Raw genomic sequence first — 22,803 nt, 5'->3', positions numbered from 1 at the left:
ATGTTTGCATCCTTATTTTTGGTAATCAGTCTGCAGCTGTTAATCTTCCTGTCTGAGATGTAATCTGATTAATAGCTGTTTTGTCTTTGAACAAGAGTTACTGTTGGGTCCTAACACTGTGAAGACGTTGTCGTTCATGTGGTCTCTAGTTACTTCCAAACCTCTTTGCCTTTCCTAGGTATAATGCCTGGCCGGTACAACCAGGATGTAGGACAGACTATTCCAGTCTTTGCTTTTCTTGGTGCCATGGTGGTTCTGGCGTTCTTTGTGGTACAGATCAACAAAGCGAAGAGCAGGCCAAAGAGACGGAAACCACGAGTGAAGCGACCACAGCTCATACAGCAGGTTCACCCACCAAAGACACCTTCAGTGTGAAAGCTCTCGCTTGCCAAAGATGACCTCTTTGTACCAGCTGCTTTCCTGGGCCATCCATGGTCCCCAGTGAAAGTGCTGGTCGTGTTAGTGGTCCACACGTGACATCAACGCATAGTCTTTGGTCTCTGGAGATTAAATAAAAGGACCTCAGTTGATCATCTGTACGTAAAACAGCAGCTTTAAGCAGCCGAAGCCACCAAAGACTTGAATACTGTTTAAATGGCTGCTTAGTCACTACATATCCCAAGAGGGGGGAAAACAGACCTTCTTTTTTAAGCTGACCAAACTAAAATTTATTTGTTTAGAGGCTATTTTCTATATTTATTTTTGGGGAGGGCGGGGGGAAAAGTCACTTTAAGGACCTCTGCTAAGGAGAAAGTGCATTTTTTTGAATGGAATGTGATTTTCTAGAATGGTATTATGCTGAAGAGTAATGTGCACCATGACAGGAGGGAAGGGGATGAGGTAGACCAGTATAAACCAGTGAGACATACTCCTGCAGTTTATTTTTATAATGCCAACTACCATGATGTTTTTGTAATTTTTGGTCACGATTTCACCGTTGTTGGTGAAGCAGATTTTCAATAAATATGTTATCTATATGAAGCAAAGACATGTGCTGCCTGGCTCTGCTTTCCACTGCCGGTCACAGAGAGCAAGTTGCAGTCCAAGCTGTAGGCTTTCCTTTGGAGCACAACCTGGGGAGTGACGCAAGTGGCACTCGCCCCTCAGCAAGCACAGAAGACACTTTTGTGGATGGCACTGACAGCATAGTGTGGTATGTCACAAAGCCAAAACCCTTGTCTCCTTTTGTTTGTCCTGCTTCAAAGCTTATAGCTGGTCAGAGATGACTGGGGGAAGGTCAAGCTCACCAAAGATCCTCCAAGGGCTGGAGCGTTCTGTGGAGACAGACTGAGAGACTGGGCTTGTTCAGCCTGGAGAGGATAAGGCTTTGGGGAGACCTTAGAGCAGCTTCCAGTGCCTAAAGGGGCTGCAAGAAACCTGGAGAGGGGCTTTGGACAAGGGGCTGTAGGGACAGGACAAGGAGGAATGTCTTTAAACTGGAAGAGGGTAGATTTAGATAAGGTATTAGGAAGCTCTTCATTATGAGGGTGCTGAGGCCCTGGCACAGGCTGCCCAGAGAAGCTGTGGCTGCCCCAACCCTGGCAGAGTTCAAGGCAGTGTGCCATCCCCGGCAGTGTTGGATAGGGCTTGGCGAGGTCTGGTCTAGTGGAAGGTGTCCCTGCCTGTGGCAGGGGGTTGGAACTACGTGAGTATTTAAGACCTCTTCCAGCCTAAACCAGTCTATGATTCTATGACTTGTTGCAGGTTTAAATAAAGATGCCCTTATTTAAAGGCACAAGTTGCCCCTGACCATGCAGTGTTGGTTAATATTACCATCACCGAAATAGCTTTTCTCGTTTGCAGTGAAGCTGCGAGGTTTCCCTGACAGCTTCTTTCGTCACCGCTGCAAGTAACAGTACATTTTCCAAAGGGCAGGAGGGAGCTGGTGGCTGCCTCTCTCAGTGAGCAGAAGCAGTGCCCAGGAAGAAAAGTGGTCCTGGTGAGCTTTTAGGCAGTTCACTGGTGCCATACCACCCTGGGCATGGCTGGAGGGGAAGAATGCCAGAAAAAGCCCCCGCTGGGCCATCTGACTACACCCACCTGGTTCAGGGCTTACAGTCATGGATTGTGGTGGTGGGCCTTGGGAAGGGGGCTGCAGGAGAGAATATTTCTCCATGTAGCCTGGAGCAACCTCCGAGGAGGTGGCTGTGGATAGGGTTTTGCAGTACACAAGTGTCCTGCAAAATGGATGAGGAAAACCCGTTTTCCCTAACCCAGAGACCAGTTGGCTTTTCCCAGGCTGCCTTCTCCTCCAAAGATGGAGATGCACTGAGTGAGGCAATATCCTGTTGCTGAGACAGAAGATGCTGAACTTTCGCTTTGGACCTGTTATTGGCAGCTCGTTGGGGCTGAGGGAGTGGTCCTGAGGTAGGGCTGCTTGTGCCATCCCAGTGCCGCTGGAGTGAGCCCCTGGAGTGAGTCATTTCTCTCCAACCATGGACCTGTGCTGGCAGGGAGAGGATTTTCCCCATCTCACCCATGGCATCAGGCTCTCTAGTAGGACCAACCAGCTCTGCAGGGCATAATGGTTACTAAAGAGCTGTCACTAAAGGTGTAAGATCTCTAGGGCCAGACCTCAGAAGGGATTGCAAGTAGCAAGGCGTAATTGTAGTTGGTGTTTTCATTTGTTCAAAACAAGGGCTGTCGACTTGGATTCATGTACCTTTGACTGTCTTCAAAGACAGTAATGTGGAAAATAGATTGCCAACCCTTTTTCATCAAAAAGAAGAGAGGAGGGCACCTGCTGAAGGGACACAGAGCGGGTAAAGCTGCCAGCCAACAGGAACCCTCGGGTTATGGCTTGTGGCCCAGTGGCTGGAGCACCCAGATAAATGGGAGAAAGAGGGAAGAAAATAAGAAAGGGAGCTCAGAGCCACTGAGCAGAGAAATTGCTTGGGGCTGCTGTGCTGGCGTGGGAGGTGGGCTGCATCCCTTTGATTTGAGGCACTCCCATCACAGGCAGCCTGGAAAGCTTTAGTCCTAATGAGGAGGGGCACTAATGAGAGATGACAGTTCCACCGCAGCATTCAAACCAGAGTCAAGCTCTATCAAAGCACCAGTCCGAATTAAGAGCCTTTCCCAGTGGCTGGTATTTTACAGCCCAGTGGCCAATTTCTAAATCGTAGAGGCCAATTATTTCCGAAGCCTTTGGTGTGCAGCTAATGAAGGCCTGGAAGGGCCCTGCTAAATGGTTATAAGCCCCGTAGGTGGCAGAGATGTAATGGAGGTGGCAGGCACAATTAGCCATCCATAATTCCTCCTAGCAGCTGATTAAAGTCTCTTTATCCGTCTTACTGAGATCAGAAGGGCACATATTTGGGAAATCAAAAATGCATTAAGGGCTGTCGGCCAGCACTGGGGGCCTGTGTGCCGAGCCCTGGGGTGGTGGCATGTACTGAGAGCCGCACAGAGCTGCTGCATGTCGGCAGTGTAGGGGATGAGCCCATCATTCCTTCTCTGTGCAGGTCCTCTGTGGCATCAGTTACCCCATCCTGTTATCCTAGCACCCCCGTTCCCTGTTTGGAGCAGGGGATGGGATTACTACGGTCTCCTGAGTGCAGGAGCACCCCAGTGGGCTTTTAACTGCTGCAGAGACACTGAGGGCTGCTGGCCTCATCCTGTACCCAGTGGCGAAGCATCCATCAGTTAAACGGTCTGAGGGGCGCTCGCTGGAGCTCCCTTTCCTCCCCCTCCCTGACCCGGGATACTCCGAAATGTCCCGTGGTGGGAATCGCGTGGATGGGGTGAATATTGCTGGAACGGGGAGCCTCCCGGCTGGGCCCCGTGCTGGAAGCTCCTGGGGCTGCTGGTTTTCCTTGGTCTGTACGAGCTCTTTGAGGCCTGGGGGTGCCCACGGGCAGCGGGATACGACCGCCGGTCCCGAGCTGGGGAGGTGCATGAACCGCGGTCCTCCCCCGTCCGTTCACCCTCTTCAGGCGATGCCGCTGCCCTGCCCCAGATGCGGCGGGATCAGGAGGGGGCACTGGGCGGGGGGGTCCGACGGCCGGCTCCTGCCCCGCCTCCCGCTGCCCACTCCCCGCTCCCCGCAGTGGAGGCCCACCGGAGGGGTCAGCGCTGCCGCGGCCCGCCCGGCGCAGAGTCCTGCCGGCATGGAGCGGGCGGGCGAGGCTCGGCCGCTGCTGCCGCCGTCAGGTCCCGCCGGGCTCTCCTCCGCCGGCGCCGTCTGCATCCTGCTCAAGTCGGCGCTGGGCGCGGGGCTGCTGAGTTTCCCCTGGGCGTTCGGCAGGGCTGGCGGAGCTGTCCCGGCCCTCCTGGTGGAGCTGGTAAGGGGGGAGCGGGGGGCCGCGACTGAGCGAGGGGCTGGCGGCAGCGGCGTCCTCGGGGAGCCCGCCGCGGCGCTTGGGGGGCAGCGTCCACGTCCCAAGCCAGGCTGGTGGGGGAACAGCCAGGGTAGGAGCTGCCGCCTTAGAGATGCTCCTTGCATCAGCGTAACCTACAGTGTAATTGGGTGGCTGGTACCAACTGACAGGCTGGAAGAATCGGGACTGTTCAGCCTGGAGAAGAGAAGCTGTGAGGAGACCTCATAGCAGCCTTCCAGTGTCTGAAGGGGCCTACAAGGGTGCTGGAGAGGATTCATCAGGGCCCATAGTGATAGGACAGGGGGTGACAGGTTCAAACTTTTAACAGTGGAAATTAGGTTAGATATAAGGAAGAAGTTCTTTACAGTGAGGGTGGTGAGGCACTGGAACAGGTTGCCCAAAGAAGTGGTAGATGCTCAGTCCCTGTCTGTGCAAGACCAAGGTGCACAGAGGCTTGGGCAACACGGTCTAGTGTGAAACATCCCTGCCCATGGCAGGGGCTTGAAACTAGATGATCTTAAGATCCTTTGCAATCCAAACCATTCTGTGATTCTACCCTACATGCCCTAAACCACCAAATCTAAACCTAAAGGATCACCTAGGGCTGGTTCTCCACCCATCTGCTGACCCATGTTACCTAGATGGCCACCTAAAGGCCATGGCCCTGCTTGTCCCCCTGGGTCTGGGAGTGACGTGATGCTTCTTGACGGCTCCTGTCCCCACAGGGCTCGCTGGTCTTCCTGGTGAGTGGGCTGGCGGTGCTGGGCTATGCAGCGGCCCTCAGCGCCCAGCCCACCTACCAGGGGGTGGTCCGGGCGGTGTGCGGGGCAGCCGTGGGGAAGCTCTGCGAGGTCTGCTTCCTCCTCAACCTCTTCATGATCTCTGTGGCCCTCCTCAGGGTGGTGGGTGACCAGCTGGAGAAACGTGAGTTGTTTCCCTTTGTAGCTTCCCGGGGAGTGAAGGGAAGGTGGCCCCATGTGGACTGGGAGCAGCCCCGGCATTTTCTTTGGATGCCTGAGGTCATGGAACTCCCTGGCCCTGCCGTGGTGTGATGCTCCTGATCTCCTTGGGCCACCCTTTGGGCACAACTGACCTCCCCGCTGCTCCCCACAGTGTGTGACTCCCTGTACCCCAATGGGACACTGAGTGGGGGCCCCCCGTCACCCCCCTGGTATGCAGACCAGCGCTTCACCCTCTCAGCTCTCTGTGTCTTTGTCATCTTCCCGCTCTCTGTCCCCAAGGAGATCGGCTTCCAGAAGCACTCCAGGTACCACCTGGGCTACCCCTATGGTGTAGCCACCCCATGGCACCCTGTACCCCAGGCCACCTCCTCCCAGGTCCCTGCAGGGCCATGGGACCCTCCCCCCGCCACCCCACTCCCTCCTGGCTGCCAGGGGTCTGTGTGCTGATGCTCTCCCATGCCCCAGCAGCATCCTGGGCACGTTGGCTGCCTGTTACCTCACCCTGGTCATCATCCTGAAATACCACCTGCAGGCAGAGAGCCTGCGTTTGCCCGAGCCCTCCCAGCCCTCCAGGTAGGGGGGTCAGCCCCATATCCCTCCCACTCTGTTCTCTATGGCATTAGCATGGGCAAGGGGTGGCCCTGGGTGATGGCATAGGGAGGAATGAGTTGGAGACAGTGCTGGTAGGTTGGTGGGTGAGTGGCAGCCCCAGCTCCAGCTTTCACCCCTGAAATCCCCTCCTTCTCCCAGAATTACTGGGTGAGAGGTTCCTACCGTGGCATCCAGGCTTCACAGCTTATGCCACACTCCGCGTTTCTTCCCCTCTATGCCACAGGGCATCCTCCTGGGCCTCCATTTTTAGCGTCATCCCCACCATCTGCTTCGGCTTCCAGGTAGGTCACCCTGGCACCACTGTCCCCTGCTGCTGGGGCAGCTCTGGCAGCATCCTGGACCATGGGGAGACTATTCCTTGCAGGGGGGTTGCGGGGAAGGGGACCCATTCTGCACCCAGAGGTGGCTGCAGGGCAGGACAGAAGCCCCTGGGGATGGGTGAGAGTGGGACAGGGCACCCCTGGGTGGGAGGGAAGGCATTGGGGGTCGGGGCTGTCCCTGCATGGGGCCCCAGCACCACCCCTCCTTGCTTTGCAGTGCCATGAGGCCTGTGTGGCCATCTACAGCAGTATGCGCAACCAGAGCTTCTCACACTGGGTCGCCGTCTCTGTGGTCTCCATGCTCATCTGCCTGCTCATCTACTCCCTCACGGGTATCCCCAGCACCAAAGACTTTCACCTCCTCCTTCTCCCACTTGTCCTCATGTTTCTTGGGACTCCTCTGTCCTCATCATGACCACCCAACCCACTGCTCTTTTGACAGGGCTCTATGGCTACCTGACCTTCGGCGAGGCTGTGGCACCCGACGTCCTAATGTCCTACCCAGGGAACGACCCGGTTGTCATTGTCGCCCGCCTGCTCTTTGGTGTCTCCATCATTACCATCTACCCCATCGTGGTGCTGCTGGGCAGGTGAAGGGGTGGTGGCCAGCCAGGTGTCCCCTGGCCAGTGCATTTCCAGTGCTATCAGCCTCCCTGTTCCTCCCCAGGTCAGTGGTGCGGGATGTGTGGGTGACCACCAAGCACAGAGCCATGGCAGTGCCCGAGGCGCAGGAGCAGCGGAGCCGGGTGGCACTGACAGTCACCTGGATGGCCACCACACTCGCCATCGCCCTCTTTGTCCCAGACATCGGCAAGGTCATTGAGCTCATTGGGGGCATCAGCGCCTTCTTCATCTTCATCTTCCCAGGCAAGAGTGAGCAGTGGGAGGCAGAGGAAGGGTGCTGGTGCCAAAAGCATTGTTGGTGCAGGGTGGGTGCTGTGGTGGTGATGGGTAGTCCATCCTGACCCCATTTTGGGGTGTAGGGACACATGCGTGGGGACACTGCTGCGGGGCCTGGGTGAAGCTGAGTGAGCTGAATGCCAGGTGGTGGAGCTGAGCCTATGTGTTGGTGGCAGGGCTGTGCCTGGTGTGCATGACTGGGACCCGCACCCTCGGGCGGCGCAAAAAGTGAGTGTCTGCGCACTTGGGAGCGGTGGGGAAGGGCAGGGGGATAGCATCCCATGATCTGTGGCACCAGCAGGGTCACTGGGGTCACCCTGGCCAAGGCAGGAAGAGTCTCATGAGGAGGGGGATTTGGGGCACCTGTAGGCACTGACAGCAGGAGCCTGCAGTGGGGCTGAAGAGGGGGTATGGAGGGATGTGTTCCAACACTGGGGATGTGGCTGGATACCAGAGTTGAGTAGAGGTGTTGGGGAGGTGCCCATAAATTGGGAATGTGCCTGTGCACCAGGGGTGTGCCCAGGAATGAGGTTGTGCCTAGGTACGAGGGATGTGCACAGGGATCAGGGATGTGTCTGAATACCAGACCCCTTGCGACAAGGTCTAAAGGCACTGGGGCACACAGTGGGGAGTTGGGTGGGGGTCAGAAGTCCATGGTGCTCAAAGGCTGCAGAAAGCCATGTCAGGGGGATCTGGCATGTTTCTGGTGAGTTTTGGGGTAGGTGTGTGCCAAAGTGTGTCTGTGCTCCTGGGGGAGTAGCAGAATCTGAGTGTGGATGGAGGTGATGTGTGTGGGGTCCTGTCCCACACAGCAGCTGGTGCGAGCACATGGGGACCTTGGGGTCTTGGCCAGGAGGGTGCGCTGGGGGATGTGTGGCTATATGGGCAGGAGGGAAGGTGCCCTAGGGATGCCAAAGCACTGGGAGACCAATGCAGGCAGTGAGCAGTGGCACCAGGGTGAGCAGCAAGGACTTGAAGAGTTCCATCAGGGAGACCCACCAGAGTGTGACCCAGAGAGTGCCATAACCATGAGAGGGGACAGCACGAACCAGGGCGATGGGGACAGTGAGGGGACCGTCACAGCCTGCCTGGAGCAGTTCGGGAAGGTGCACAGTGCTGATGACCCCACGATGGAGCAGCAGCGGGGTTTGGGGTGAGTGCTGCATCCCAAGGGCTTGGTGTTGGTCAGAAGCTGTGTGCGTGGGGAGAGGGAGACAGGGAGGTGCAGACCCACAGGTCGCAGGGCTGGGATGGAGCCGGGTAGGAGACATGTGGCAATGGGGCCGGGGGGTATGTGGAGATTGTGTGGATGTGGCTGTGCCTGAGCATGGGTAGGCGAGCAGATGTGCCCTGTGCCCCCTCGGCAGGGCCGCCGGGTGCAGGCAGAACCAGGGATGGTCTCATGGTGGTGCTGTCAGGCTTCTGACCAAGTGTTGTGTGTCGTTGCAGTGGGGATGTGCCGGAGGGGCTGCTGGGGTCTTCAGCCATCCGTGATGCAGAAGAGCGTGGCAGAGGAGGCTGAGACCCCACGGAAGGCTCCACATACGGGGGTTCAGCGGGTTGCATGTTACTGGGGGTCAGTTTGGTCCCTCCAGCCCCTCCTCATGTTCCCGCAGGGCAGCTCTCATCACCTGGGGTGTCCTCTCCGTGCTCGGTGGTGCCTTCGTCTGCGGGCAGAGCGCTGCCCTGGCCGTGCTGGGGCTGCTGCGCTGAGGGGCCATGGACCCACCTCATCGTGCCCCCCAGCATGACGCCCCCACCATGCCCTCGGCACAGCTACACCGCTGGATCTCATCACGGTTTTATTTGGCATGACCATCCCCATTATACGGAGGCTAATAAAGACAGGAGAGGGAATCGGTGAGGGCCCTGTGCCACACCCCCACCCCCAAAGGGACCCCCACACAAGGTTGGCTGGGGGCAGGATGAGCAGCGAGCTCCTCACATGCACGGACAGACACACAGACAGAAGTACAGACCCCAGGAAGGGGGGCATTGATCCCCACATCTACAAAGGCACCCACTGCCACCATGAAGGAAACCCTTTGGGACTACCCACACCTCACAGGACTAAGGGGCACCCCGTTCACCACCACCCTGACCACCTCTCCCCACTCGTCATGGGTCCCTACCCCTACCTAGGCACAGCCTACTTCCCTGGGGACTAGCAGGGACCCCAAATTACCTCCCAGGGGGCCTTCAGCCTCCTGCTCCCACTCCCTGTTCCTCATCACCAGCCCACCTGTGCACTGGGAAGCCCCCCCCAAACCCTGTGGGGGGAGATCCCCCACAGCCCACCCCACTCCAGAAGGAGGTGACCCAGGTGATGGGGTAGCTGGGGGGGAGGGGACCCTATGGGGTGCTGGGGACACACACAGGGGTTTCCTTCACTGCAGACAGGTCACACTGACCCACACAGGGGTCACGGCCACCCCACAGCAGGGCAGGCACCAGCGGTCACTCTCGGCTCAAGGTGCACCAGGCAGCTGCGGGGGACAGGACCAGAGGGTCAGCCCTGTGCAGCCCTGCCTCACCCTGACCCCCCACCCGTGCTCCCCACACTGGGAGTGGTGCCGGCTGCTCCGGGGTCCCTGTGCCCACACCACGGGATGGACACCCTCCTACCTGGCACAGCCACACTGGAGATGGCCTCAGGCTGGCTCAGCGTGTCCACCTTGACGTGCTGGAAGCCCTTGCAGGTGGCACTCTGCAGGTGCCTGCACCCGGGCAGGAGAGAGTGGGTGACAGTGTCCCACCAAATCACCATCCCAGCCCCCTGCCACGCCATCACCTCTGGCAGGGGCTGGGTGACAGCAGCCTCTCTCTTCACACTCAGGCAAAGCACCCTGCCTGGGTGCACCTGGCTTAGGACAGTGAGACCTCCATCCCATCCCCTATGTCCAAAGGCACTCCCAGGTGGGACATGAGCAGAGACAACCCAAGCCCCTCATACCTTTTACAGTGACAGCCCTAGGACAGACAGACATATCCTCACCCCTGTCATCCGGCAGGGGAGAGCTTGGGGCTCAGTAGCTCCAACACCCCTCCACAACCAAGGACCCCACCCGAACTGAGGGTTTTTATCCCTTCCCTACCTCTTCCAGTCCTCCTCAGTCTCCCAGAACTCATAGACGATGAAGGTGACGCCATCGGGCAGCTTCACCGCAGTGACACTGGCAGGAGTGAGGAGAGGGGTGAGCCCCAAACCATGGCGCATCCCTCCCCCCTCCCCTCTCAGCCTCTGCAGCCCCCCATGGGTGACCCCAGCCCCAGCAGCCTAAGTGAAGGGGACCTCCCCCTTCCAACACCTCACCTCACACAAAAGGGTTTTGGTGGCCTAGCATCACTGCACCCCAAATCCTGGCTGCTTTGCCTCAGCCCTTCACTTGGTGGAGTGTCCCTTGCTGCAAGGGCAGCTGCGCACCCCTGTGCCCACCCCACAAGCCCCTTTGTCCCCCATGCACATCTGCTGGTGGTACGCACTGGAAGCAGTCCCGCTCCCCGGCCACGCTCTTCAGGTACTGCTTCAAGGAGCTGCAGAACTCGCTCAGGTGCTTGTGCGACACTGTCATCTCATCTCGCACCAGGAGAAGGTACTGCCGGGCCCCCAAAACACAGCAGCATGACAGACCCCCAAAACATGGTGACACCCCCAACCCCAAGGGCAATGCCACAATGCAGGGACACCCCGGCACCCCAGGGTGCTCTCACCGTGCAAGCCGTGCTCTCACTGTCTGACAGCCGCTGGTGCAGGTCAAACCAGAGGGTCTGGGGAAGGGGGAAAAGCAGTGGGAGGGTGGGCTGAGGTTGTGTGTCCCTCCCAGGCTGACGGGTTTCCGTCCCCAGTGCTTGGGCACATGATGGGCTGTGCCCCCTTCTCTGCAGGGAGGGTTCCGAGACCCATTTGCGTTTTCCATCAGGACCCTCTGCAGAGGCTCCCCGAGCAGCCAACATCCTCACCACCATGTCCTCACAGTAGCCCCAAGACAGCCGTCACCTTTCTGACCCTAACTGTCCTAACGTCACCTAACTCTCCCTGGGGTAGGGGAACCATCTCTCCTCAGTGCCCACTTTTGCTTTCCCAGCCCTTGGAACACTCCACTTCCTCAGGCAACCAGGACTGACACTTTTCTGCCCTCACCCTTCACAGCACCTCTGCCCCCATGTACAGCACCACCTTTTCGCTGCCTCCTTACGTCCTGAAAGTGCAAACCAGGAGGATTTTGGAAACATCTCTTGTACTAACATTTTCTCTTTCAGTCCCTATATGGAGTAAGGCTGCCTCTGCAAGAGACGTTGCCTTCTTCCTTATGTTTTTTTCTTGTTTAAATAAACTCACAGTTAATCATTCCACATTACAGTAGCTGCCATCAGCTTATCAGACGTAATATCCTCCAACCCCACCATCACCCACCCAGCTCCCACCACCATGCATGCATGCTCCCACCACCACCGCTTCTTGGTCATCTCAGTGCCAACCAGGACAGGAAGCTGTGGGCCCCAGGGACAGCCCCACGTGTGGAAATGCTGGCCCTTACCTTGTCCTCCAGCTTGCCAATCAGCTCAGCCAGTCTGTTGATCTGCCCCTCCAGCCCCTCCACCTTGGTGTCAGGGGAACCTGCGTGGAGCCAGGAGGCAGTGATGGAGAGGCCTGCCTCCATCTCCTCTCTGCCTCCCAGAGAGGCATCCCTGGGCACCCTGAGAGCCCTGCTGCCCTCCAGGAAAGTCTAGCATCACCTCCATGATGCTGCTGGGACTGCAGCTCCCTTCCCTGAGCGCTCTAAGTCACCCCAGGCTGTGAGTGCAGCTGGAAGCAGCCATCACTTACCACTCTGGAAGGTCTTCCCCTGCTCCCTGGGGACCATCCAGCTGGTGGGAGAGTAGCTGGGCACAGGGCTGTCGTACCAGGTCTCCATCAGACCATGGGCTGTCTTGCTGGGGTAGTGCCTGCAACCAGAGAGCACACAGGCCATCACGGAGGGCACAGTTGGGCACATACAATTGGGTGTAAGCCAGTCCCGGGGAGCTGACATTGAAGCGTCCTCTTTGGCACCTCTGCCCCCAGCTCCAGACCCATTGGAGAGCAGCAGTGCTCACATGGCACAGGCATCCCTTCAGTGCCATCCTTCAGCATCAAAAGCAACATCAGCAGGCTGCTCCCAGCAGTCATCACTTTTCTTTCCTGCTTAGGAAACACTTGAACTGCTGATCTCTTGCAGCCCACATGGATATTTACTTCTCTAGACAGACACCACAACAGTGGGGCACCTGTAGCTGTGCCCAGGCAGCTGGCTGCACCTTACTGGGACTGGTTTTGTAGTTGTTTGGCTTTGGCTACTAACACATTGGAAAAGTGGTTGTCATGGCTGCTTGGCATGCACCCCACTGACAGGCTCTATTTCTCCTAGAGAATGAAGACATATTCACTGTAGCAGCTCCTCCAACTTGCTGCTGCTTCTTCTTCTGGGGCTACAAAGCCCATTTGGCCTGGGTCATCCTGCATCACCTCTTGGAGAAAAGCATGTATGTGTGCGTGTATATACACACACATGCTCATGCATGCACATACCCTTGAGGCATCAATGACCACCCAGTGGTCCCCCCAGGCCCTCGTTCATTTGCAAACCGGAGAGGATGCTAAGACCTGCCATCCCCGCAAGGGTTTGTAGCTGCCATCCCTATGTGGCAAGATGGTAGCGGTCTTTGGGTAGGATGACCCTCTCTTTCCTTCCTCCTCCACTGGTGGGAAACCTGAGCTGCAGAGGCTGAGCTTCTCAAAGGGTTTTCAGTGTTTCCTTCTAGCAAGAGCAGCTCTGTGCTACCTGTTTGCTGATGGAGGTGCCTGGGAGCCTGACTCCTCCTGGCATTTCTTGCCATTCACGCAGCTCACAATGGAGACAACATGCTGAGTGCCAGGAGCCAATATGCACAACACTGGCCAGCACTGTCCTGTCCTCCTGTCCCTCCCCAGGCACTCAGCTTCCTCTGGAGTGCAGCAGCCAGGTGTCCTCTTTACCTTCCCTGTCTAAACTGAGCAATTTCAGCTGGCTCCTTTGGTGCAAGGTCTGAGCTGCTGCTGTCCCCCCAGATCAGCTGGTGGAGACTTGATGATGCACATGGGAACATGACAAGCAGATCTGGCCCTGAAGAACATTTCCAAGATAGGGACGCAAGAATAGTGATAAAGACTACAGGAACATCCCTGCTGCTACAGACTGTGTGATAATCCCCCTGCCTGCGCTAAATTATCCCCTGTCAATAGGCAGGAAATCAGGCGATAACAGACAGAGATTTCTTTTTAATCACAATTTAATGAGGTGTCTCAGGCTTGGACATCTGCCTTTGCGCTTTATTTTGGTGCTTTTTAGGCCACCTCTGTCTTCATGTGGATACATGAGATTATCTTTTGTGGGTTTGGTAGTGGGTTTTTTTGCTATTGCCACCATGAGAAAACAAGTACAATACTACTCATTATGAACTGCGCCCACACATTGGCAAATAACAGCCAGCAAAGTCTTTCATGGGTTCTAATTGCTGCATCTTACATTGGCTTGTTTTCTCCTCATTGTTTCCCTTTTACTTTTTTTGTATAAGGTTCGATACAGTCTCTTTCCAAAACTGGGAGAAGAAAGCGATATGTGGGATGAAAACCAGAGCATCCCTCCTAACAAAGCTGGTGAGATGTCACCAGAGCTGCCCAGGGTCTCACTGCTGTCCCCAGGCAGCAACAGCTCCAGTGAGAGCAGCCCAGTGCTGCCTGTCCTGGGTGCAACTGCTGCTGATGTTAAAACCCAAAACACCAAGACCTGGCTGCTGTGAAGCATTTGGGCACATCAGCCCCTGTAATGTCCCATCAGGGAGCTGGGATTTCCATGTGGCTTGGGGAAGCCAAGGCATCCCCCTGAGCATCCCATGGCCTCCTGGTTTGCAAGGACAATAGGAGCAGGATTCACTTGATCAGCATATGATGAATGGTTTCCATGGCAACTTGTCCTGGTTACAGCCAGTGACAGGGAAGTGAGTGACACAGTGACACCAAGTGACCATCTGGGCTACGCTGCCAGGTACCCCTTATATTTTAGCTCTGGCAACACTTGAGAAAGCTTGGAACTGCCTGCTACGCCTTCTCCAGTCTTGGTAGCACATGCCAGGCTGCTGGGATGGGGATGGCCCCCTCACATGGGACCCGAGGGCATGGTACCTGTCCCCAGCCCACAAGCACCTTTTGCCTCTGTGGATTTCACCTCCTGTGTGTGCGGCAGGAGGGACAGCTTCCCTGCCATGGGAAGCCACTGCATGGGCTGTCCCCAGCACACCCCAGACACAGCCACCCTTGCTGCTGGTGCCCACATTTTGCCCTGAATGGGACCAGTGGATTTGCTCGGAGAAGCAGCCCCATGCACCCAGGGCTGCACAGCCCCAGGGTGCTGCCCCTTGTTTGCATCTGTCCCTGCACTGCTGGTGGGTGAAAAGGTCAAGAGGAATCTTTAGAGATGCAGGAGAGTAAGGGACAGGGCAGGACACAGTGGTGGAGGAAAGCCCCGAGAGCTCTCAGGAAGCTGGGAAGGGAGTGTTCCAAAATCACCGTTGGTGCAGGAGAAAATTAACAGAAGTTGAAGTATTATAGAAACATTCTTATGGTAAAATACCACTTGAACCAACCTGAACATTTCAGGAGGGTTGGTGTTCGTGGAATCTACTCCACAATGGTTCCCTAGGCAACACAACCTGCTATCATAGGGGGGCAATGGAGGGTGGAGCGGAGTGGAGACACTGTGGCCAGGCTTTGCTGCACTCCCTGCAGACTGGGGACTGCAAACGTGGTACCATGCAGCTGATAAGCCACATAACAGCTGTCAGATGGGAAATACAAGAAACTATGTCCGTTGCTGAGCCAGCAACTGTGGCAAAATCACTTCCCTTAGGTGAATCTTGCTAATTATAATCTCATTATAACACTACCACACACCTCCATCCCAAAGTTACCCACCTCCAAGGTACGACCACCCCTCACCGATGACATGCTTTAAACTTTTTATCATCTGTATCTTTAAATGAGAAGTGAAAGAATTTTATGCCATCAATAATAGAAGAATGTAGGACTGGAGTCACTCAAGCTCCACCTGAGAGTAAAGAAAAGTATAAAAGTGAAGTGGGGGGAGAAGATAGGGAAGACTCCATCTTAACTTCTGGAATCAGTCAATGGGCTGAACCTGTCTTCTACCCATGCCTATTGGTAAGAACTTTATCTAATGCACGCTAAATAACTCACGCTAGCTGTTATTAGTGATTATAGTATGGTTGTGTATCACTTGTTTTTGTGACAGTTTTTGGTTGGTTTTGCAGACAATCCCTATTACCAGCAATCACAAACCTTAATTTGTCATGATTTTATATTAATAAAGAGTGCTATTCCATAAACTGCTAGTGTTAGTCCTTTGTGGGTGCCAGCAGTTGCTGACAGTGGGTAACATAAAGTGGGAAGAGCCCCTGATGCTGTTGGCACGTTTCCCTCAACAAGTTGGTTGAACTGCCCTCCCATCCAGCAGGACTGTTCAGTGAAGGATCCCTATAACAGGACACTGACAGCGGTTGGGCACAAGGGTCTTGGCTTTCTGGGCGCACTGATAGACAGATCAAACATGAGGGGTCAAGAAAATCTCTTCCCCTACCCCCATTTCACGTAACAGGGAAGCAAACGGAAAAGCAGCTATTTGCCTTTTGCTCCCTGCACACCATCTGATGCATTTTCCCTCATCCCACAAAATCACCCTTGTCCTCTCCCTCCACTCCCTGCACCAGAATCACTCTGGAAGTGGAGTGCGGGAGGTGCTGCAGACCTGGCAGGATTGGTTTGCTCATCAATGGCATCCACGGCACTCTCCACAGAGCTCAGCAGTGACTGGGTCTGGTTCGCCGTCTCCTTCAGGAGGAAGCGGGTCACAAACTGGTCCACGTTGCTGCCACTCTCGTACACCTGCCAAGGCAGACAGTGAGCATGGTGAGACCCAGCACTGACCACCCAGCACCACTGGTGCTGCAGCATCCATCCAACATCCCATGCACAAGCTGTGTCCTCAGCCATAAAGGCCACAGGAGGAATGAGCATGCACTGTCCCACCCCATGGGAAGCATCTTCCAACACCCATAGGTCACCCAGCATACAGCCCTCCAGCATCTGTCAGCCCTGGGACACACTTATAGAGGCTGTGACAAGAGGCAGTGTGGCCAGCAAGGCACATCATTTATGTATCTATAAACAGAGCAACAAAAAGAGGCAATTACCCCAAAGCCCATCTTTGCTCACTTCACCGTGATCTTAAATCTACCATTGCCTTGCAGGACAAGACACAGCAGGTGCAGGTATGAAAAGTGCCCCCTCCTGTGCTTTGGATCCCTGCTCTTAGAGCTTCAGCATGCTATTTAGTGCCTTAATCCACAGCAGTATGGCTGACTCAGCGCTAAAGTGAAAGTGGTTCGGAGATCGTTAACATGGCTCTTCCCGGGCAGCTGCTAGATGAAGATGCCTTCAAGCCGGTGGCAGAAAGCTCTGGCAGAGCCCACCAGCTGTGACACAAAAGCCTCGCATATTTTGACGTTAGGGGTTTTTTTTTGAAGAGGGAGAAAAGGAAAGTTCTGTCCATCTGGGGCCAAAGGCAGGATGTAGTGGGAATGCCTTCACCAGGAAACAGGCTGCTCCCAGGGAGCTTTGGTGAAAGAGGACAAGCTGTTCGAGCAACAGCAGCTTCTGGGGTAATCCAAACCCTCTCAAGACAGAAAATGCTTAATAAAATGTATTAACAGCACAGCTGATCTGCTTAAAGCACCCAGAGTCCCTTCCCCAGCACAGCCTTGCTGTGCCCTGTCCATGGCATGGTTCTGTTTCTCTGCCTCTTGCCAGCCAACCAGCTGAGGCAGGAGACTGGCACAACTGGACCAACGCTGGCACAACCAGTCCAGCATTGTCCCAACACCCCCAACACCATTCCAACACAAGCCCAACTCATCTGACCCCAGCCCAACCAGACCAAGGCCAAGCCACTGGCCACACCAGGTCTGGCTGAAGCTAATCACTTGGCATCAGAGCTGAATAAACTTGTGGTGACAAAAAAGAAAGGCTCCTTTAAATGCAAACTTACTAACACCACTTTTTCACAGACTTTTCCCAACCCATCAGTGCCTGGTGGGACAGCATGTGGCCCAGACAAACCCCTGCTGGGTAGTCTGACCCTGTGTGGGTCTCCTGGCACAGGACTTCTCCAGGACCTATATCTATTTGGTGCCATGACATGAGGATGTATGCTCCTTGCTCCCTGCATGACACTGGCAATCACCAGACTCAGGGGTGAGACTGGAGCAGTCCCAGCACCACCAGTTATCTGACATGCAGCAGCACATAAGTATCCCAAGCTCCCCAGAGCAAATTATTCCTGAATTATGGTGAAGTGATTAACGAAGGTTATTTCCATGGTAACCAGAGCAGTTCTGCAAGAATCTGGAGGACCTTTATCTCCTGTATTAAATCATAAAAGAAAAATGAGATGAAGAAAAACACTTCTGGGGAAACTGGACACAGAGCAGATTTCTCACCCCTAATTTGGTAAAGGAGCATGAATTTCTTGATGGATTCTGAGCATCAAACTAGTGTGGCAGTTAATGACTTGTCTCTAACACAAACCCTTGCTCCTTTCCCCTCACAACCACGGTGTTTCTGGGGGACACACATGATGCGGTGAGTATTGCCGGACAGTGATGCTGAGCCAAACTGCCATGCAGTGTGCTGTACTCATGATCTCCTGCAGCTGCTTGCTCTAGCACTGTTGTGTGGCAGGGATGAAGACATAAGGAAGGCAGGGATTGATGCTCTGTGCTGCTTTTTCACCAGCACAGCCCATCCCAGGGCACTGGTCAGACAGGGAGAGGACTGGCTCACGTCACTCCATGGGCTGTAGTAGACCTGCATGAGGACCAAGCACTGGGATGCTCACCAGCAGCACTCATGAGACACTGCCACTTTTTGAGCCTTTCTCCAAGCAGGACCATGCTCCCCTTCACAGCCCCAGCATAGCATAGTGCACTGCATCAGCAGGACCATTATCTGACAGCCAGGTCAGAGTGAGGAAAGCTGACGTAAGTGCAGGATATGGGGAGATGCATCAGAAGAAGACCTCTGGAGGCTGGCTGCTCTTCCTTGCCTGCTATGGAGTTGCTGCTGGGCTTTTTAGGCCAGGATGCTCTTGCCACAATGCCAAGCTCAGACACCTCCTGACAGGTCCTGCCCAGTTTTTCCTCACCCTGTGTAGGCAGGCACAGTGAAGAACAGGCAGTCTGGGACCATGGGTGTGGCAGCTGGTGGAGAACAGCATCAGGGCCCTTCTGTGGGAGGCATGGGCACCACCATAAACAGCAATAGAGCCAAGGGAATGATATGAAAACATCTGATGAGAATTTGGATTGGGAAAAAAATGTGGATGCAGTCACAAGTATTCTTGGATAGTTGAGCAATCTCTGCTCTGCCTAGAAAATACAATTTGTTCAGAACATGCAGCATACACTATATACATAGACATATGTATTCTTTCTAAGCACCATATTGTATATATACTCATACTTATCATATCTGAGCAAGTCTGTATAGGCAGTGTATAATATTCACTGCTGGGGTACCCCATTCCTCATCTTCCTCAGCCAGTACCCTTGGAAATTGCCCCACACCAAGCCAAATCTGTCCCTTCACCCAGGCAATTATTTTATCATTACATACATTTCTACTGTCCACACTCTGCCTAAGGAGGATGTATTAAATCAATATATCTCTTTGGCAGAGACATACTGCATTTGGGATTGGAAACAATTTCTTCTGTGGTTCTTGCGCTTCCACAGCTGCTACCCCTGTTGCAAGCGCCTGCCTTCAACTCACCAGTCTGCCCCTCATGAAGGCATAAATATATCAGCCAGGTGCTCAAGCAAGCTCTGGTATAATTACAGACTAACTCTCACACCCAGCACTGCTTTGATTGCTGCCTCAGAGGAAGACGGCTGTTCACAGTCTCAGGACTATGACCTTCCTCATGGGTTTAATATAGACCTGCAGGCCTCTGGGAGCTGCTGCTGCTAAAGGTGAACCTATGTGTGCTCCTGATTGGATTAGTCCTTTAATTAAGACTGCAGGTTTTCTGGGACATGATTCGCCCAGCCAAGCATGGGGGCTGGATGCAAGTGTGGGGCTGGCCAGAGCTGGGGGCTGCACCCACATCTCCCGCTGCTGCTCCAAGTAATTCCCCTTTAATGTCCCTTTCTAGCAAGATCCAAAACACCACTGCATTGTCGTCCTCTAATAGTCACCCAGATCACATACCACATCCCCATGGATGCTCCAATTCCATCAGCTGATTTTATCCCATGCTGTTTACCCCACTCAGCTTCCTATCCAGAAGTGTGAAGAGTGTACCACCTTTTTCTCCATTTTAATCCATACATCAAATAAATGCAGTAACATGCTGCTATGTACCTCCACTTTTCTGCTGCTCTCCAAGACCCAACAGCCTGTCTCCTGCAAATGCCACCAATTTCCTGATCAATCCGTCCTATACCTCATGTGAACAGATTGTTCTCCCCAGCATGGGAGGCTGCCTCTTTTGAAAAACCCTATTAATGAAGGTGCAGGTGATGATGGGTACTGCTTCACATATGGACTGGCTCTGGAGGATAGTTGCGAGACTTAAATGCATAGTTAAATGTTGGGATTTTATTACCTAACTGCCTATCAAGTTGGTTCAGCCTTAGGAAAAATCATGAAGGTGATTCCCATGTTCATTTGAATCAGCTTAACTCCCTACATTGGGATTCATTGGATGGATTGATGTTGGGTACAAAGCTATGCCAGTTGGTGTAGAGGAATATTGGGGTGTCTGTGAAGATCTGATGTGTTTTGGCAGACAAGTAAGTACAATAGCTGGATCTGAAATGCGTGTGCTCAAAAGGGTTTTCAGCAACCCCTCAGGCTCTCCTCTAGCAAATGTCTTATTTGGTGTTGTGAAAATCAACTCATTAAGAAGACCAGCTCCAAAGGAATCCTTCCCATTGTCTTATTTAAACATTTGTCTGTCTTAGGGAGATTTAATGAGGTTTTGTCTTCCTAATTCCACCCTGAAGAGTCATTTTGTCCTTGCTTTGCTTGAGAAGTTAAAATACTAATGGAGATAATATAATAATTGCTGCTCAGTGAAGCTGCTTTGTACCAGAAGCTCGTGAGGGGCACATCTCCAAACCTGCTCTTTCTATTCAGCTAGTCCATTAGTTCAAGGCTAGAAAGACTTTGCACAGCTGCCTGGCCTTGATGTCTGCTGTTGCAAATGAGTGGCTCTGTGCATCTGCAGTGAGAAGCAAATGTAAAAGCTCGGTTGAAGGGGTGGCCTTGAGATGTCTGCAGGGGATAGCTCTCAGGACAGCCTTGGGAAACGTCACTGTTTGACAAACCGGGCATGAGCCAGAGACATTGAAAAATGACAGAAGGGAAGAGTGGGAAAAACACAACTTGTTTTAGCCACAGGTAATTGTGAAAAATATTGCCCACTGCTGGGTCCTCTGGTCGGCTGTCTGAGGTGCAGGCCCCAAATCCCACTGCTTCCCTCATATGACAGGCTTTTTATGTGCCTGTCATGTACCTTCCCACACACAGTGGGAGTACACATTGTGGCACAGGCTGTTCAAAGCCCCACCATGGCTCTTCCAGCTTTCCATTTCCATATGTACCTGCCCCAAATCTGCCCAAATTCTGGCACAAATTAATGAAAACGCCCTTGGGATCTATAACCTCTGCAAACTACTGCTGGCATTTTGAGGCCATTGGCTGTTTGGACTTGCCAACACCAGTGTCAAGCACCCCTTACGAGGCATTGCAAACTAATGCCTAAAACTGGGCACTCATGGCCAGTGTTCCTGTGGGTATCAAATGACTGAAAAAGATTTTCCATGTTGTTGACCATCTCAAAGCTTCTTTGTTGGCATTTTTAAAGGTCAGTATTTCGCTTGTTAAGGCTACAGGATGTAAAATATAAATGAGTCTGTGCCACCCATGCACAACAGAGCAGGGGGTTGGAACTAGATAATCTTCAGGTCCTTTCCAACCTTAACTATTCTATGATTCTATGATTTCCTAATTCCCCGACATTTTCCCCCGGCAATCCCACACCTTCCCTTTGCCTTGATGCATTACAGCCTGCCCAATGAGGCTTTTCAGCACTGGTTTTCAGTTAGATTAGCCGAACTGGCTGACATTTACCAAGCCTGGGGACATGAATGGCTTCCTCTATTTTTATTAACTCCAACCACAGCCAAAGCATGCCCACAGAGTGATGGCACCAAACCCAGGAGGCTTTTCAAGCAGAAACCAAAGCCAGTTCTGTTTCACCCACACTTTTACTCCAGTTTAAAAAACAACAAACCATTGTCATGCCATTAAACACCCCTGTCAAACCTCATCCCAGGATGATAGAGAGTTTGTCTTCCACCTACTCCCCCCTTTAAAAACCAGGCATGTGTTGCACTGTAACGTCCGAGTGGCTGATTTAAATGCATTGCTCATAATTGCTGTTTCCTTCCAAGAGATATTTTCTAATAATTAGAATAAAACTCAGACCTGCCTCTTGCTCCTTTCCCTCCTCTCCCGACTCTAAATCCCTTCAAAAGCAGAGACCCAAAGCTGATTGCCTGGCACATAATCAGTAGAAGAAACCTGAGGAGAAGAGACACTTAGATAGTTGATAAATGAAAGCATTAACATATGAAAGACCCTCAGCCTTCCCGAAATGGCTTTAAGAAACCGAATGAGACACCTGTTCAGATAAAAAACTTGTTGATGGCATCACACAGGTTTTAGAAGTCTTTTGCTATAAAATCACCCTTTTATAAAACTTGGTATTTGACCCTTCTCAGCTCATGTTTGCCTTGTCTGGTCCTGAATTTCTTCTTCCATGGACCCTTCCCAAGCAACTTATTACAGGACTCTCCCCTTCTCATTATTAGAAAACTCCTTGCTGCAATATAATCCCATTATTTCTTGTTGCTGCCACATGGATGTGAAGGGCAGGTAACTGTTGGCTCATGCATGCAGTATACAGCACAACCCCTGGGGTCATCTATGGATGAGGCATGTGGCACTTCTGCACCCTGTCCACTTACTTAGCAGACAAAGAACAGACTGGAAAATGACACAAACGCCCTGCTTCTGAACCCCTAGCTATAACTGGCCTTTTTCTTCCCATGAGTTCCTAATTAGTTCTCTTTAGTATCCACAAGACAGTAAATTAATACACATTTTATTTCAGTTTTCCAAGGAAAGTACAGATTTTGTTTTCCAAACAGGTCCTCCTCAAAAGACCCTGCAGATGTAACAATGTGGGATGGTCAAGCTGCTGAAGGATCAGCCTGGTTGTGCCAGCTGGTGATGTGTTGATGAGGTCCCTGCCTTTCCTTTTGTTGGCTCCTTCAAAGCTGCTCTAGCTCTATTTGGCAAGACCACAGCACTGATGTCTGGTGGATTTATTCCTCTGACAATACTATTTATTTAATTCCATGAGCAATGGCCTTAAAATGGGAGGAAGGAGGAAGAAACAGGGGGTCCATGAGAGCTGGTGCCTGGGCAGCATGAGCAGGATTTCCAAAGAATCATAGAATCTTAACGAAAGG

General features: G+C 53.3%; 3 protein-coding genes across 4 annotated transcripts in view; 2 read left to right on the top strand and 1 right to left on the bottom strand.

The window, feature by feature from the left end:
- The window catches only part of MBTPS1 (membrane bound transcription factor peptidase, site 1), a 29,531-nt gene extending 28,545 nt beyond the window's left edge, over positions 1 to 986 (top strand). The window contains exon 23 of the mRNA XM_065661554.1: positions 179 to 986. Within this exon, the coding sequence (XP_065517626.1) occupies positions 179 to 375 (197 nt within the window). The 3' untranslated portion in view covers positions 376 to 986. The remainder of the gene's footprint in view (positions 1 to 178) is intronic.
- A 3,123-nt stretch (positions 987 to 4,109) lies between these two features.
- SLC38A8 (solute carrier family 38 member 8) lies at positions 4,110 to 8,962 on the top strand. The gene is made up of 10 exons (XM_065661724.1): positions 4,110 to 4,283; positions 5,045 to 5,243; positions 5,433 to 5,586; positions 5,750 to 5,854; positions 6,117 to 6,174; positions 6,431 to 6,545; positions 6,656 to 6,803; positions 6,881 to 7,086; positions 7,272 to 7,341; positions 8,730 to 8,962. The coding sequence occupies exons 1-10, from the start codon at positions 4,110 to 4,112 to the stop codon at positions 8,824 to 8,826; spliced, it is 1,326 nt and encodes a 441-aa protein (XP_065517796.1). The 3' UTR covers positions 8,827 to 8,962.
- Positions 8,903 to 22,803, bottom strand: part of NECAB2 (N-terminal EF-hand calcium binding protein 2) — a 79,936-nt gene continuing 66,035 nt past the window's right edge. For both annotated transcript variants that reach the window (XM_065661725.1, XM_065661726.1), the window contains 8 exons: positions 15,954 to 16,090; positions 11,942 to 12,060; positions 11,652 to 11,731; positions 10,825 to 10,881; positions 10,597 to 10,709; positions 10,209 to 10,286; positions 9,739 to 9,830; positions 8,903 to 9,599 (listed from right to left, as the gene is read on the bottom strand). In XM_065661725.1, coding sequence (XP_065517797.1) covers positions 9,571 to 9,599; positions 9,739 to 9,830; positions 10,209 to 10,286; positions 10,597 to 10,709; positions 10,825 to 10,881; positions 11,652 to 11,731; positions 11,942 to 12,060; positions 15,954 to 16,090 — 705 coding nt within the window. In that variant the 3' untranslated portion in view covers positions 8,903 to 9,570. The remainder of the gene's footprint in view (positions 9,600 to 9,738; positions 9,831 to 10,208; positions 10,287 to 10,596; positions 10,710 to 10,824; positions 10,882 to 11,651; positions 11,732 to 11,941; positions 12,061 to 15,953; positions 16,091 to 22,803) is intronic.

Source organism: Lathamus discolor, chromosome Z (genome assembly GCF_037157495.1).
Source record: "Lathamus discolor isolate bLatDis1 chromosome Z, bLatDis1.hap1, whole genome shotgun sequence".
NCBI classification, from domain to species: Eukaryota; Metazoa; Chordata; class Aves; order Psittaciformes; family Psittacidae; genus Lathamus; species Lathamus discolor.
Note: the sequence above shows the minus strand (reverse complement) of the source record. Positions and strands in the feature narration are given on the sequence as shown.

What these genes read in the sequence shown, in the direction of transcription:
- SLC38A8 (XM_065661724.1), top strand. Translation starts at nt 4,110, where the DNA reads ATGGAGCGGGCGGGCGAGGCTCGGCCGCTGCTGCCGCCGTCAGGTCCC. An exon ending in CGGCCCTCCTGGTGGAGCTG is followed by an intron (nt 4,284 to 5,044) that starts GTAAGGGGGGAG and finishes CTGTCCCCACAG; the next exon opens with GGCTCGCTGGTCTTCCTGGT. An exon ending in GGGTGACCAGCTGGAGAAAC is followed by an intron (nt 5,244 to 5,432) that starts GTGAGTTGTTTC and finishes TGCTCCCCACAG; the next exon opens with TGTGTGACTCCCTGTACCCC.